Here is a 17,014-nt window from a genome sequence, read left to right on the forward strand (position 1 = left end):
TATCTCTCTTTGACCAAAGGTTTTATTTCTTTACCATTCTAGAGATGGAGGCTATGAAACTTCTCCTCCTCTTGGAAAGTACTGTGGTATAGACCTGCCTCCTGTTATAATCTCTCATGGTAACAAGCTGTGGATAAAGTTTGTAAGTGATGTATTTGGCACAAGACAGGGATTTTCAGCAGAGTGGGATGGTACCTCAGCAGGTAAAATTACTGCATCAAGTATAGAACTATTTTACATATCTTATTTTTGTTTGTATTTAATTTCTCACCTTTATCCCCACAATTTTTCTGCTTCCAATCTTCTAAAGTCTGTTTGCTAAAATTATATAGTGACATATATGCATGCTGTTAAGATCAAGGATATTTCTTGATCCTTGGGCTTTCTGTTTTTCACCACAGAGAAGAGCATACTATTTCCTAGTCATAGAGTAGCTTAAATTTTCTCTTATGTTTAGGAAAGCAGTAATTAAGAATTTAATGTAGAGGTTTCTAATTTCTAATTCTTCTCTATCAGAAGCATCCTTCAAATTAGAGAGTTAACACTTTTATTTGCTATGGGCTCTCTTCTGTTTACAACATTTATGGCTGGATGCAGATTTTTGGGGCATTACTGAAGATGTTCAGGTCATGTGAAGGAGGTCAGTAGTGAGAATCACAGGCCAGGTTTAACTCTCTGCTCTTGTCATTGTTAAATGTTGGTTTGCTTTCTCTGCCATTTTCAGGTTGTGGTGGGACTTTCATAACAGCTTCTGGCATCTTCATGTCTCCCAACTACCCTATGCCATATTACCACAATTCAGAGTGCTACTGGCTGCTCAAAGGAAGCCAAGGAAGTCCATTTGAAATCCAGTTTGAGCAGTTCCATCTAGAATATCACCCGAAGTGCAGCTTTGATTACCTTGCGGTGGGTGCCCTGAGACACTGCTCCACAGGAGGCAGATGAGTAGGCTGAGTACAAGGGCCAGGAAAAACACAGGGCCTTGGTTTTCAAATATTCCTAAGTGAACAGAATCAGAATAGGAAAGCTCCATGTTGATGTGCTACCTTTATCTCATGGAGCCATGAGAGGCAAGGCAGCAATGTCTGTGTAGCTACTGGTAAGAAAAGCATGTATGTTTATTTATAGAAGAGAATATGATAGATAGAAACAAGAATCTGTCTGTATCATTTAAATTTTCTGTGTTTTGAACAGTATGCTTTCTTAGTAAATTATATGAAACAAAGCACAATGTTGTCAATAACCATATTGTTAATCCCAAATCTATTATTTGACTTGTTGCATAAATTATTTGAATATTTCTAATAAAATTGAGAGTGCTGTGTTCCCCTCTTGATGACTAAGCCCCTAAAACCCCACTAGTATTCAGTTACTGGCTTCCTGTTTTCGCTTGTTTCTGAAATGCCTGCGAGGCTTCCTCTGAGCAGAAATGGAATTTAACCTCTTGTATACCCAGTAACATTTCTCTAAGCAGATATTTATCAGGGGAAATTAATCAGATTTGTAATGTCATCAGCTTATCTTTTAATTATTCTTTTCTTTTTTTGATTTTTTTTTTTAGATATATGATGGCAACAGCAGCAATGCTAGAGAGCTAGGTAAATTTTGTGGGGATCAGATACCACAAACAGTCCATTCCAGTAGAGACAACGTGTACGTAAAACTAAGGACAGACAACAGTCTGCAAGGTGGAGGCTTCTTAGCCAAATACAAACAGGGTAAGTAAAGGAAGATGAGATGTTTCTACAGCTCATGTTGTCTGTGAAACTGCTTGCAGCCCATGATCTTACATATTTATCAGCACTGTAAAATGTCTAGAGCATACCAAGGACACAGATTTTCTATTCTGGCACAGTTACAGAACACAGAGAGCTAAAATTTATCTGCCCATCTACCTGTGGAGATTATCTCCTCCTTAGGAGAAAGCTAGCAAGGTGGTTCTATTTCTATTACCTGCACAAGTGGCACTTACCACTCCAGATTTACTCAGAAAAACAAGTGCTAGAAGTCCATAGCAGGGTGGATTTGACTGTTCTTGCTCTTCTGCTCCTTCGGACTCCTAAATTTTTAAAAGAGAAGGCACATACAGCAAGATTCTCTGATTTTAGAGCTTCTTTTGAGGCAGGATGACAAAAGATAATTGAGTTTCTGTCAGTCAGACTGCACCATTGTGGGTGCTTTAGATAATTTAGCCCATTGGGATAATTTTTAAAAGTTTCACTTTTTTATATCTTGTGGTAAGGGTATAATACTTTTCTTGCAAACAATTTTTTAAAAAATAAATATAGAATATCAAAAGAATAGCATTTGGAGAAAGAAAGAAAGAAAAAGAAAGAAAGAAAGAAAAAGAAAGAAAGAAAGAAAGAAAAAGAAAGAAAGAAAGAAAGAAAGAAAGAAAGAAAGAAAGAAAGAAAGAAAGAAAGAAAGAAAGAAAGAAAAGAAGACACATAACAAAGTTATTTTATTCCCACTCATAATCTATATATAGTCCTGGTGTTTACTTTTCTCTTTGTACACTTTTTATTTTTTATGATTAAATGCACATTGGAAGATATATAATTTCATGACATACTAAGTGATTTGCAAGCATCTTTGTGTCCTCTAAATATGACATGCCCAAGTGACAAGGAGTGTTGTAGGTTTATGGACATGAAGCTGTCTTAGGTTTGGACAATAGTAAATGGATTGTGAAAAGACAGAGCTATTCATCCATGAGTAAAGCATACAGTAATTAGAAGAGAGAAGGAGCCTTGGCTCCCTCATTCCTTACAGATATCATTACACATTCATCTACCATGTACTTTTCAGACTGCAATGTCAAGGGGATATATTAGAAAAGGTTCTCCTTGCCTTTCATTAATTAAACAGAAAGAGCACTTTCAAAGCACTCAGATGTAGAACCTCAGCTATCAGATAATGTGATTTACATTCATATTTAATTCCTGAAGATACATCAGAGAAAGCTTTTAATGGCTTGCCCAAGAGCTAAAATTATGCAGGCAGTATGTCGTAAAATAAAGATGCTTAGATACCAGATACATTTATATGTACATGAAAGAAATTTAATAATTAGTTGGAAAATGTTGCAAAGGAAAACATGGTATCAAGTTACCATTCAAAGGCACCTTTGTGCCTGATATGTTTCCAATAAAACTCTGATGGCAGGGGGTAGCAGATTTTACCCATCTTGCATTCTTCAAAACCAATTTTGTGCTCTTCATCCTGCCCTTTCAAAAAGTCATATGCTTCAGTGTAGCTTTGCAGGCAAGCTCCACTCCCCCGACCCTGATCTTCAGCTGTATCCCAAGCATTTTGAAATACTGAAAACAGACCTTTAAATCATTTGGATAGAATAAAAAAGTGTGCTGGAGGCAGGTGTACTATCCGTGGTGACAGACAATAGAACAGACATGCAAGTGAATCTCAGCTATTTCTGCTGTTCAAACACTGCAGATTTGCTGCACAAACCAAACAGCCTGGTCTGCTCCCTGCCTCCTGCCCACTTCCCTGTGCATTAATTACACTGCTCTGCTCCCAGTACACATTGTACACTCTCTCCAGACAAGGGACTGAACACACTGATATTTTTTGTCTTTAGGGAAAGGTGGATACAGGAAAATGAGACTCACTGACCTAATGCCATAGTTGTAATTTTGTTCTTTATCTAGTTTAGTTTATTTTCATTTTCTCTGCACTTCTAGGAAAGCTCTTATTATTGCAGGTGAGTGTCCAGTTTTTATGCTAGGATGCTACTGAATGTCTCACAAGGAAAACTGTGGTTTCTTTTAAAAAAAATTCATTGTCACATTCTCTTCCTGGGGCTAGAAAGCCCAATACTAGTAGAGTGCTTTCCATTGGTTGTTTTAGCCAGGGATCATATTTTTTCTCCTAGAAGGCCAAAATGAACCACTTTTATCCATTAGTTATTATTTGTTGAGCACTTCCCCAAATTGGTTCAAATGACAGGATACACTTCTACAATTAGTCAAAGGAAAAAAAAATGTGCTTCATGAATGCTCACGTATTTAAACTTAAAGAAGACTGCCCAAAAATATGTATGTACTATATATACTGAGGGGTCTGCATGTGTTAGAAGAGAAGGTCATAATAATGCTGAAAGATTCAAGTTTGAATGGTTGGAATTTTGGTTGAAACATATCAAATATGTTCTTCAATAGGTCACCATTCTCTTTCTACATGGCTTCTCTAATCTGAACAAAAAATATTTCTCACCTTGTAATATTATTAGTAACTTCAATTTGTAATTTTTGAGATATTGGATTAATAACTCAGTACAAAAATAACCTATTACCACTTTTTTTTTCAGTTTGCCATGATGTGCTGACTGTTAATCGTAGCCATGGCGTATTGGAAAGTTTAAATTATCCAAATAATTACCCATTAAATGAGCACTGCAACTGGACTATCCAAACCACCAAGGGGAACACTCTCAACTATAGCTTCACAGCTTTTGATTTAGAAGGTGGATCTGACTGTGATCGTGACTTCTTGAAGGTATGTGCCCAGATTCTAGAAAAAAGAAAAATCAAATCTTTAACAATAAACAAAAATAATAAGATTGCAGAAGAATAAGGGATCATTTATCTAAATGTTACTATTAAAACTCAAGTGTTAAATCCAAACTATTTAGCCCTATTTCCTCAGTGATCAGTAGGGAGTACAGCATTGCTACCTTAAGGCAGGTGTGTGTCTCTGAGAGGATGAATTCCTCTCAGGTGCCTGGGTTTGGCAAAGTCAAACTTCCCCCCTTTGATTAGATGCACTGGCTTTTATGGGCAAAGTGAGATGTCATGATTCCAGCTTCATGCAAGGAAGGGGAAATCCTGAGATTATTAAATTGATTGCAAAAAGGCAGTGAGCCAAATTATTTTCCTCTTGTTTTTATCTGAAAAGGAGTGAGGAATGTTCAAAATCTTTGATAAATATCTACATTTTTAAAGGGAGGGTTGCTGTGTCTCCTGTTTATGCTTTTCACAATTCACCTGCATCTTTAAAATGACTAAAAGAAAATGAATGCTCCCATAAACAAAATGTGACAATTTTAGGCAAATGAAACCATAGACTCAATCTAAAGCCAAGTACCTTTATTTTCATTTTCTAAAAAAAAAAAAAATATTTCAAGGAAAAAAAAATGTTTTCTCAAACTTTTCTAGGAAAACTGAAAAGTTATTTTCTCTTAATTTCGCACTGTAGGATGTAGAGGGTGGTTATGTGGATTACAATCTCCTGCCTACAATTTTGCTGTTCTGCTGGACTAATTCATCCTTCAGATCTCACCCTTGTACAGGATGCCAGCATGTAGCCCCTGTGCTCTACTTAGGTTTTGCACAAGAGGAGCTGACATTTAGAGAAATCTTAGATAAGACTACTTACAGCCAGGGAGAGGACTATGGAATAGTATCTGTATTTCTGGGGGTATTTACACGTGGCTATTGCAGAAAGTTCAGCAACAGACCAGTTGATGGCCTAACCTGTTCCTTCCAGATGTCCTTCCTCACTCCCTCTACCTCCTTATTGTGGCAGGTTTCACAGCTCAACACTGTAGTAAATTGGTAAAAGTGATGTTCTTCCAGCTTTCTTCTCTCTGTGGGGGAATGAAAAGAAAGAATAGACATGTCAAGAAAATAAACAAGGAAGCACTGTACTGAGAACTAACTATTAAGCCCTGGTTAGTTTTTGTGAGGAGGCTGAAGAAGAAACATTGGAGCTAAGTGGAGAGGCCAGTGCTAGTTTCAAGATGCTTAAGGCTTTGACCCATGGAAAGCAGGAGCCCTGCACACAGTATCAAGCCTGTGAGGAGCAAGAAACTTGCCAGAAGACACTATTCTAGACATAAGTCAAGGGTGGAGGAATTATGCCAGGGGCAAGGACCTGATCCAAAGCACTTAAAAGAACAGAAATAAAACATACTGGGGAGATTGAGGAGACAGGAGCACTCTTTGCTTAGCGATTTTTTAGTGCTTTCAATGAAAGAAAATACAGACTGAAAGAGGTATAAAAAAGAAAAAAAAAAGGAAAATAAAGACATGAAAGTACGTTAAGGAGGTTTTTATTCACAATTCATGTAATGGTACTTACAATTCTTTCTCCAAATGCCATTAAGAAATACCACTTGGAAAAGATGTTCTCATTTGGTTGTTGCATGCTGCACAAATATGTGCCATAGTGTAAAAAGAGAGTGAGGTTGAACCAGCCAGGGAATTGAATAGCGTTTGCTCTCACCCTGCATCTTGCGAAAGGGGAAAATATTGGCAAGGCTGGGAATGTGCTGTGGTGTAGGGGAAAGGGGGAATCATCTGGAACAAGCATGCAGTTCAATTTCTAAGCAGACTATAAATATTTGGGATTTTTCTATTTGAAATCCATGTGCAGTCTGACACTGTTGCAAATTGGGAAAAAAAAAGGATAATTAAAGGAAACTTCATATGCATTCAGCTAAAATAAATTCCTTTTCTGCCACATGTCAGTTTTGAGATTCTTTTATTGCATCAAGGTCTAAGATGGGAAAGATTTGATGTTCTCAATGAGTATAATAGAGGCATAAACCTGTTCACTGTAGTCTAAGTAGGTGATGCAGGGACCATACACCAGAGTCCCTCCCCATAGTCTTGAAGGAAATGGGAAGCTGCTGCTCAGACACTTTCCATGTAGCTACACTCATGAACCAGTCCTGCTGATCAAGTGCTCTTTTCCACGGGAGCTTTTAAGTGTCCCTTCCCCCATCTTGTTTTGGGCTTGTGGCAGCAACTCTCCCACCTCAGGCCCTTAGAGCAGACAGCAACCCTCTCTTTGTCTTAGCTCTGTGGCAGCTCTGACAGCAGCAGCATGCTGCTCCATGGCAGCTAGCAGATGGAAGGCTTGGTGACAGTATTTCCTCATACTTGCTGAGAGGCTGGGGACAGGAAAGACAGGAGTTAGCTGTTAGGTTGGATTAGGGGATGATCACAGTTGTAGTGGCAGAAGGAATAAGGAAAAGTGGTATATGATGCAAAAGGACAAGCCTGAATGTTGCAGAGGTGTTATGGCAGAGACACAACCTGTCTTAGCAATCTACAGTCAAGAAATGGCAGTTGCAAAAAACCCTAGAAGTAGTAAAGCCTTTTTTAAAAGTTGCTGTAAGAAACAGATTTATGAACATATGGACATATTTTTATAGTCTCAAACTAAAGGTCTAATTTTTTTGAAATCTTTCTGAATTCTGAAGGTGAAAATCATGGTGCTTGGTGGGGTGGGGACAGCTAGACTGAGCAAACTGTTTTCCTGAGTACTGCTGGACCTTGCCTGCTGGACATAATGGTTTTGGTCCCAGTCTCCTTTCTGGAAAAGGGCCTGTTCTTCCACTCTGATCCAACCCACATAAAAAGACCATTTTGCTTCATGACTAATTCAGTCATATACACAGAGTTAATTAGCTATTTGCTCCCTGGCTTAGTCCACATATGAGTCAAAAGTTGTATGTGTAATGTCAAAACCAAAAATTTCTACACATGGGTATTCCTAGTGATTTTTGGTTACCAAAGGTATTATCATGGCATAGAGCAAATAACTATTTCACATTAAGGGCAGGAAAAATATAGTTAGATGTCCATTGAGTACGAGTAAGTACAGTACAGTTCTTCCAGACTGAAATTCAGTCACATCTGTACAATGAGAAGTCAGGTGTGTATTGTGTTACCTATTTCCTTTTCTCCTCTGTACATGGAATGCTTCTTGTCAGCTAGGCCACCATTCCACCAGCTGGCAGGTGTTACTCATGGTGAGCTGCATTCTCTCTGTAGGGAGAATTGGGTGACTCCAGCTTAGTCTGGTCTGGGCAGGACCTGCATCTCCACCACTTTAGCATACACAACTATTTAAAACTGTGTCAAGTAGGAAGGAATAAACTCTGCTCTTCTGACTTTGTGGCAATTCTCTGCCTCTGCATGTAGGTGTCAGAAACTAAGAGGCAATGTGGGAGGGAAGCAAAACTGCAGTTTTTTATTATGCCAGTCTCTAGCATCTCATATGAGGACTTTCCCAGCAAATGAGCAGTGTGCAGTGTTTCATGTCCTGTCAGAGGATGTTGGCTCATTGCTAGTAATGCTCATAGGATGTGTGACATTTTGGAAAGAGTTTTTCAGTGAAGTTGCAAGAATATGAGATTAATTATTTCTGACAAAGACATGTACAGAAGTGACAATAATAAGATACAAGGCAGATCAAATAGCAGACTGTTTACTGGTGATGCTACACTAACTGAAATTAGATTGGATGGTCTTTAACTTATATTGCTTGCTGTGCCTTAGCTAAATAACCTGACATTAGTCTTTCTAGAGGAGTCATGGGGCTGTAACTAGTGAGATATTGCAGGCAATGACATAGAAATGTCATTCTTTCCTCTACATTCATCAGATTATTAGCTGAACAAGCATATCTTTAACTCCCCCCTTAAGGTGATGAATTACCTGCTTATTTGGTATGGCAGAACATGATTTCTGGGGAGGTGAAGGAGGGAGAATGTCATGTTTTTTTTTTCCCCTGAAGATCAGTGTCCTGCCTTCAGGACTCCTTCCTTATACAAGAAAAATATTATTTGAAAACCACTGATCATTTTCTCTTTCAGTGACAATGTCCCTCTATGTTTCCCTTAGGAAGTACTAATGTCCCTTGATGACCAGTCTGTTTAGCATCTGCTTTTATTAATTCCAGGGATGTCATGGTTTAGGAATGATATTCTCCAATTTAGTTCTCCCACTAAAACTATGCACTGCTCCCCTTTCCCCATCCAGTTGGAGGCACAAAAAGCAAAGATCAAGGGTTAAGATAAGAAAATTAACATTATCAGCAACAATACTATTGACAGAGAGTATAAGAAAAGAAATTATTCATAGAGGCAAAAAAGACCCCAAACTGTAATAGACAATACCTGACAGCTCCCTCTGCCAGGTTTTCTAAGCCAGAAGGAGCCCTTTCTTCTTGGCCCTGTCCCCTGGCAATGAAGTGAGGTGGTACAGAACAACCTCTATGTCCTGGCCATGCCCCCTCCCACCTACTGCAAAAAGTTAACTCTGTCCTGGCCAGAACCAGGACAAGGACCTTGCCCAGCGTTTTGCAAGATGCCAACAGCCTGATAAGCAGATACCAAAATTGTGTCAGGCAGCAAGACAAGATTCAGAGCTCTCTGTCCAGGTTTCACCTCTTTGGTCTGTACATATACTGTCAATGTTGGAATTATCATTTGGTTAATGCAAAACAACATCTTATGAGGGCAAACATCTGCCTGATTACAACAAATGCCTTTCTTCTGCTGCAGGCCAGGACAGAGTTCTACTTTGGACCAGAGCACTGCCTTGCTTGCTTGCTGTCAGTGTGCTTAAGCAGCCCAGACTCTTTCAGCAACTAGGCTCAAAGTGGTTAAAATATCATTGCATGATTTTATGAGGAATATTATCAAATGAATACAGTAATTAATATGGCATCTGCTCTGAGAACTGTTTCATTTCCTTCTGTTGGTGGCAGGATATGTCTTTCCAAACCCCCCCCCCCCCCTTTTTTTTTTTAAACCACAGTAGCATTCCAGGGATGTGCTATAATATCCTTTTTCTCCATCTGGGAATACTGCATTAGATAATTGTTACTCTCACTCATCTGGTCATCCTCTTTATTCATTAGCTTAACATAAAAATATCGTACCCTGTTTCTAGTTGTACTCCCTCTCGTGATTAGTAAATATGCTTAAACTGTATTAGGAGATTACCATTATTACATTTTATTTATGAGTTTGTCTTTCTTAAGTGCTGCAGGAATTCTTCAAGCACAGGGAATGGCTTTTCTTATGGCCATGCATTGATTTACAAAATGTCACTAGTAGTACATTTCCCTGGAGAAGCAGATGATGTATGAAATATATCCACCCAGCTCCTGCACCCAGACATCAAATCACAGCCTGCTGGCCAGGCTATGGTATCCATTAACATATTATCATGCAAACTGGCAGCACAACAGCACATCCCTGAATTCCTTCAGGCACTTTTGGGCCTCCACAAGAAATCCTTCAGTGTAGGACTGTAAGGATAAAAGTGATAATTCTTCTCCGGTTTCTGTGCCAGGCTTCACCATTGGTACACAACAAAATCTTAGCCCATACACTTATTTTCAGTGAGTGATCTGGATATTTAAAAGGAGAGTGTCAGGCCAGAAAGCTGTCCACCCTAAACAAGACCAGCTCAGGGCTCCAATTTTTTGTTTTTCTAATTGCCTGCATTGCCAGAATCAACGTAGACTTTGGCTTTGCTGTTTGAAAGGTTATGTAGAAGCAAAATTATAAATGCACACAAAACCCCTGACTTCTCACAACACTAAATTTGTAGTGATGATAGGGTTGCCTGATGCCTACAGAAATCTCAGATGACAAGAAGCACAAGTGAAGCCAGCACAGACTCCTCTTTTGGACTCACAAAATGAGTCAGACCTTCATGGACTTGGCGTTTTCCACACCCTGCCAACTCATAGCAATGTGACTTAGCCTGTTCCTTCAGAAAAAAGCATATTACAAAGAAATGACTGTGAAATACCACCACATGATGATAGTGTGCACACCCCTTGTTGGAGAAAGAATATTTGGGACTCATCTAGTTGCATCTGGGTTCTCGTTTCCTCTGTTCTGTATTCTAGAATTTTCTGGGAAGTCTGGCCATTATCTGTGAGACTGTTTATCACACTCATCATGGGCCTGGCAATATAAAAGTTACTTTGTGGCTGGAGAAACTCCATTTAAATCAGTCAAAGCTTGCCCTCATCAAAGGGAAGACCCCAGACAGCTCAGAAAAAACCACATTGGACTTTGAGGAAGGTCATGTACACCCCCTGCATTGTTCCCATAAGCAAGCCCGAAAGCCTAAGAGGCAGGAATATTTCCCTTTTCTTCTGTCTCCATTTGCTGAGACCAAGCTGCAACTCTCCACAGTGTCCATAAATATGCATGATGCAAATTCTCCCAAATACGGGAGAATTCCCAGAACCTTTCCTGCCCTCTCTGGCCCTTTATGGTGTCCGTGTGATGCTCCTTCCACTTACAGTTCAGTTCATCTGGGCTGGCAAAGCACAGGAGGAGAAGCACAGCCCCGGGCACAAGTCAGCAGCACTGCAAACTGCTCAGACCACCCTGGGCTTTTCAGAGCAGGTACACTTCTCCATCCCCTTAGACACAGCCCCTCCCTTTGCAAGGAGTTTTTCACAAAGATTTCTGCTGAATAACTTTGGAAATATTATTGTCCCAAGCTGAAAAGAAGTCCTGTTCCCTCCACCATAAGTGGATTCTCACTGCAGAGGAACTGCCTCAATTTCAGCTTTGAGGACAGCAGTCACTCTACCAAAATAGCAACAGCCTCATCACCAGGAACGTGGTCCCACTGCCACAAAGGTGTGGATTCCCAGGCAGTCCCTTGGTCAGCAAAAGCTGCAGAGACACTTTAGGGACCCATCTGGATTCTGTCCACCACAGGATGTAGATTAGGAGGAGGTGCCTTCCCAATAGAGCTTTGGAGATTTAGAGTGGCATGATGAACAAATAAGGTTTTGAGTGCAGATTTTGAGATGTACTGACTAGGTGGATGTCTCCTAGGCATTCCTTCCTTCAGCAGCAGTTATTTCCTACTCCTGTATCTAAAACATTTTTAAAATTTAATCCAAAGGTACACCCTGCATTTCTTACATTCTTATAATTCATTCAAAGATAGCAAAAAATATTGGTTTCATATAATTTGAATAACTAAACCTTCCCTAGAGAGGCAGTAATGAGCAGATATGACTGTAGTTAAAAATCTTTGTTTTCTTTGAGAAGGAAGTAAGTGCTAATGCAAGAGGTGAAAAACTATTTTTAGAAAAATCACGCCAGTGTAATGTGGACTTCAACATTGCTCAGAATTTTCAAAGGGCTCCAATTATTTCAGGCTCAGGCTACAAGACAAATTATAGACTCAGATAAAAATCTTACTATTAAAAAACTAGACATTTATTTATTTCTATACGTTAGATAAATCCCAGCAAGATTAACTAGTATGCCTACATGTCTAAGTGATGCCTGATGTCAAATTTCATTGTACTATGGAATAAAATGGTTCATTAGTGAAAGTGTGTCATTGTGTGGAGACAAGAAAGGTGCCTATGGTGGTCAGAGCAAGGGCTTTTATCATAGTCATCTTGGGAATAAACATATTTAAATAATAATATTAAAATATTGATTAGAATCAGTTCTTTAGGAGGGCCTTTTTCTAGTGGCAATTGCACACTCTTCTCATCATCCAAGCACAACGATAACCTTATTTTGTTCTCCTGTTTGTGCAGAAGTGTCAAGGCTCCATGCAGTCAGGCACTCAAAGTCTTAAGCTGCCTTTGTTTCTGTGAAACAATGTCATTGCAGTGCTTAGCTGGCACACTGGGCCATATCCTGGAGCTTTATTTGTTTGGGTTTTCCTCTGGCTGACAGACTTGCAGAATCTTAAGTTTGCAGCCTGTTCTTTCTGGAAAGAAATGTTGCTTGGAAATTAATTATTTTTGTTTGTGTTAATTCTTGTTTTAACAATTAATGGTGATCTCTCTTTAGAGCGCATTCTGTTTCTTGGATGAAGAGTATATTGTCTGGTTTTTGCTTCTTTTTGTTTTCTGGTAATATATTTGTGGCAATGCCATCAAAATTTCCTTTCAAAAATTTCTTTTCCTTTCATTTCCTTTCAGGAAGAGTTATTCAGAAATGTGTAATCACTGCCTCGGGTGCTTAGATCCAAACAATCCCATATCAGCTTTCCCACTTCTAAGAGGAAAGGGATACTTGCATGTGTCAGACTGTCCTAGAGGCTCTGACCATGGGTGGGACACTCATGGCTCTGTTGGTCTGATCCAAGGCAATGCCTCCTTTCCTGAGTTCTGCAAATACAGCCCAGGACTGTTGCTGCTGGTCCCTGTAAAAAGGTTTTCTGACAGCACATAGTTTGTTTCAAGACTTAGTTGGACACAATTATTAATATGATTGTTCATTATTATTATGAATTCATGACATCTGATGACATTATTATTTACAGTACAATAAAAGAGAACTGTCAGTATTCCTAGGATAGATTTTTCCGCTCATATAGAACTGAAAGTTTGATTTTGAAGACTGTCACCTCTTGACCTCTTGATCAAGACTATGTGTTATGGCTAACTAGCGTATGTAAGCATCTTTTTTCCAGAGCTGATTAGCAGCATAGACTTTTCTTCTGCAATGTTTTTCCTTATGGGGGGGGAAAAAAAAAAAGCCTTTTCACAGAAATAACATTCTCCAGGAGAAAACTGATATTTTGCCCTAACAATCCATCCTCCTCCCCTGCTCCCCTCCCCTAGTTTTCTGCAGGAAAACTGAACAGATGGACTCTTACTACCAGTCTGAAAAGCTCACTTTTGCAAGACAGAATAAGCTTGACAAGGCATTCGGCTAGAAAATTTCCCCTGCCTCGAGTATGTCCAAATGGAACACATTCCAAGTTTATTTTCCCCATTTTTTATAGATCTTTATTTCTTCCAAGTAGAGGAAACCTCATTTTCCAGTCAGCCTGGTCCTTGAACCCCTGCTCCAGTTCTGGTAATGAGCTTTTCTGTGACACAGGTCACGCCCTTTTGCCTTGCTCCTCCAAAGAGAAGTGAACAGCTGTGGCTTCCAGGACATCATTATTGGTGTTAGTGACATATTTCCAGGCTGAAGGGTCAGAATAGCCAAAATGCAATACTAGTGACCATGATGCCCCCCCAGGAGAGCTACCCAGGCCAAACCCTTCATGTTGCTTTTGCTAGTCCTGCTTTCCCAATCCTATTCTAATGCACAGCAGATGATTTTTAGCTGCCACTTCACTGTGGGGCAGTCACACAGCTTGATTCATACCTTAGAGAGCTGGTATCTCCCCTTTTTACCTTCATGTCAACTTATACACTTGCTCCTAGGGAGCCTGGTAAGAAGTTTCTTCTAACAGTTATTGAGCTGTGCCTAATAATTCATTTGAATGTAGCAGATCCCCTCCTGGACCCAGTGCCACAGGGCAGGCTGATGAAATGGAGCATTCTGCTTGCTGCTGCACAATTGCTTTGGCTGAAAAGGAGAGGCTGAGGATCTGAACACGTGTTGCAGGTGTTTGCGTGTGTTGCTGGTTGAATTGTCTGCCAAAATCATTATGAAGCACTTGGATTTTCTGGTGGGGGCTAAAAGGTCTGAACAAATAAATATATTACAAAACCAGTATATACACAGAAGAGGAACAAGCACTTTCTTCCCAATGGGGAGCTGGAAGGGTGTCAAATCACCAGTTCCTGGAGTCAGTATGGTGCAGGAGTGACTAATACACCACCCCAAAATCCAATTGTCTTACTTAATCATAAGGAGTATCTTGCCTCATATAGACTGCAGAAGAACCTTCCCTCGATTTGCAGCAGTTTAAGATAACATAGCTGACAAAGCAGGGCCTGACACAAGAAATATCTCAGAGATCAGGAGAGACATTACAGCTCATGAGAGAGAGCTGTGTTCAGCTTCAGTTTCACTTGCCTGTATTTGTGTGAGAGCAAAAGGTGGTTTGAGAAGTTCAAAATGCCCTGTGAAAACACACAGCTGTTCCCTTCATTTAGAAATGAAAGACAGCTCAAAAAACCCAGCTGTAATTCTAGCAGTCGTGGTTCTGCCTCTCTCAATGAGTTACAGCTGGCCAGGCACTCAAATTCCCTGCGAAATGCTGCTCTGAACTCAAACCCACGGGGCAGCACGGCATGAAGGGATTGCCATAGTAACCATGCTTTGTGTCTAGAAAAACTGATGGACTGTTTTCAGAGGAAATGACATAGAAGTGGCATTCTCTGTCTTAGATAAAAATAATACTCCCTTGATGAATCACATTGCAGGAGACGCGTGAAGCGTTTTTGTTTTGATTTGATTTGGAAGTTTCTGGGTACGATTTAGTCCGTAGTTCTGTAGAATGGATTTTCATTTGTAATCACTAGAGCTAACAGTACATTCTGAATATGTATCTTGACATAGTTTTAGCTAATATTCAGAGTGATCTCCACATTGATCCATTCTTCACCATTCATATTTTTCTGGTGTAAATTTCATGGCTTGAAGCCACAGAAATATGAGTAGTACATACCACAAATTTGTCAAAGGAAATACTATTAGAAAATCTAATTGAATCTGACTTTATTTCATTTTGATGAACTTATGCCTTGAAAAATGTGTAAAGCTCTCACCCCGGGTGAGAAAAAGATCATAATTGTAATGCTGGGCATGGGACAGCTCATCTGTCTATCAGGTGGTCCTTCAAATTTTGCATGTGGAAAGAATACAGATTGATATTCAACATATTGCCATCTAATCTTTAGGACAATTTCATATTTATTTTCAAATACATTGGATCACTACCAGCAATGTGTCTGCAATTAGAAACTTGCAATCTTTCTGTTTTCACTAAGAGAAACCATACCAAATACAGTGATAGTTCTCAATTTGCAATACACTTAGCTTGCTCTGAGCTTTTAGTTGTCTTAGACTGATGGTCACTGGTCATGAAACAGGCCGTGGAATATTACCATAGAATTATTCCTGCAGTTTGCCCCTCACTTCTGGCAGAACTAGCTCAATATTTTTTTTTTTTAATTTAAAAAAATACTTATTCTAGGTGAGTCTGCCAGAAAATAAGCACCAAAATTAGTAGCTAGCATGGTCAATCAGTATTGCTGAAATGTCCGATTTCTCTAGTATGAGTTATACAGTACTGAACATAGCAGAATTCTTAGTGGAATCAAAGATATTTGGAAAAGAGATTTGAATGGAGATAAATTTGAATATTTATCTTCCATTTGAATGGAAGATAAATCTTCCCTGTTTTTCTAGAGATCATAGATTTTATTCTTCCTATGGATACAACTTTACAGTAATGGCTTCAGAAGAGAGAAAAGTTTTTTGTTGGAATTCTGGAAGGAAGCATGCCAAAATGCATAATGAGACTCTTCAGACATGATTTGTGTGCCAGTAATTTGCTGGGTTGTGTTAGGAAGATGTGCTTTGTGAGACAGAAGATCAGGTGAAGTGTCACAAAGTGATAATAAAGAACAAGGGTTGCTGTTTTCCTAAACTTTAAGAATCACAAGAACCAAGGTAAAAATAATAAACGCAAGTCCTAACTTGAAACAACCAGCAATCTGATATTGTAAATCAAAGGCAATCTAGCTGTTTCATTTTTACTAGCTTTGCAAAAATTACATTCCTCACACCTGAAAAATTACACTGGGGCACGGGGTGTTTGGTGAGAACACAGATGTATGTTTAGTGTGATTTGCTAGATGTGAAAAAACCTGCAAATCTAGAATTTGATAGACCATTTCAACCTGTGTGGAGACAGCAAATACAAAGAAGTTAAAAAGCTCTAAACATCTACTATCACCCCATCAAAATATGTATTAAGTGTTTCCATTTACTTGCGAGTATATGACTGCCTTCAGACATAATTTAAATATTTAAATACAGAAATATTTCCCTAGCATTTTGTTTGATTGTTTGCTTGATTTTGGATTTTTTGTTAAGAATGGCAATGTTTTAAGAGTGGGATGGAGAATTCCTCATCTGTACGTGGAGAACAGAAAGATTTTCAGGCTGGCTACATCTGACAACACACTAATTGTCAAAATACCGGCACATAGAGTATGACAAGGAAATCAAATTTCAGAAGCATGGCTCAGTACAGTTTTCCTCCAAAGCAAAACTTTAGCATGAGATTATGAAACCATAAATAAACACATACAAAATTTCCTTGTGTTTTTGAAGATTTACTTTACTTCTGGTTTTCAGTTTTGTCCTCACTGCTCTGGGAGGCTTTTGTGATGCTGACTGCTTGATTTTCTCCATCGGAAACCCAGGCAGTTCTCGTATCACCTGAGTGCAGTCTTAAACAGTTGAAGATGTAAACAGAGTTGTCACCAAGGGGTTTGGAGGCACTCA

The 17,014-nt window shown here is 39.2% G+C and overlaps 1 protein-coding gene across 1 annotated transcript in view; it reads left to right on the top strand.

The window, feature by feature from the left end:
- The window catches only part of CUBN (cubilin), a 143,119-nt gene that overhangs the window by 39,378 nt on the left and 86,727 nt on the right, over window positions 1–17,014 (top strand). Inside the window, exons 24-27 of the mRNA XM_062494545.1 lie at window positions 43–203; window positions 725–906; window positions 1,562–1,718; window positions 4,328–4,515. Of these exons, the coding sequence (XP_062350529.1) occupies window positions 43–203; window positions 725–906; window positions 1,562–1,718; window positions 4,328–4,515 (688 nt within the window). The remainder of the gene's footprint in view (window positions 1–42; window positions 204–724; window positions 907–1,561; window positions 1,719–4,327; window positions 4,516–17,014) is intronic.

This window comes from Cinclus cinclus, chromosome 1 (assembly GCF_963662255.1).
Source record: "Cinclus cinclus chromosome 1, bCinCin1.1, whole genome shotgun sequence".
Taxonomy (NCBI): Eukaryota; Metazoa; Chordata; class Aves; order Passeriformes; family Cinclidae; genus Cinclus; species Cinclus cinclus.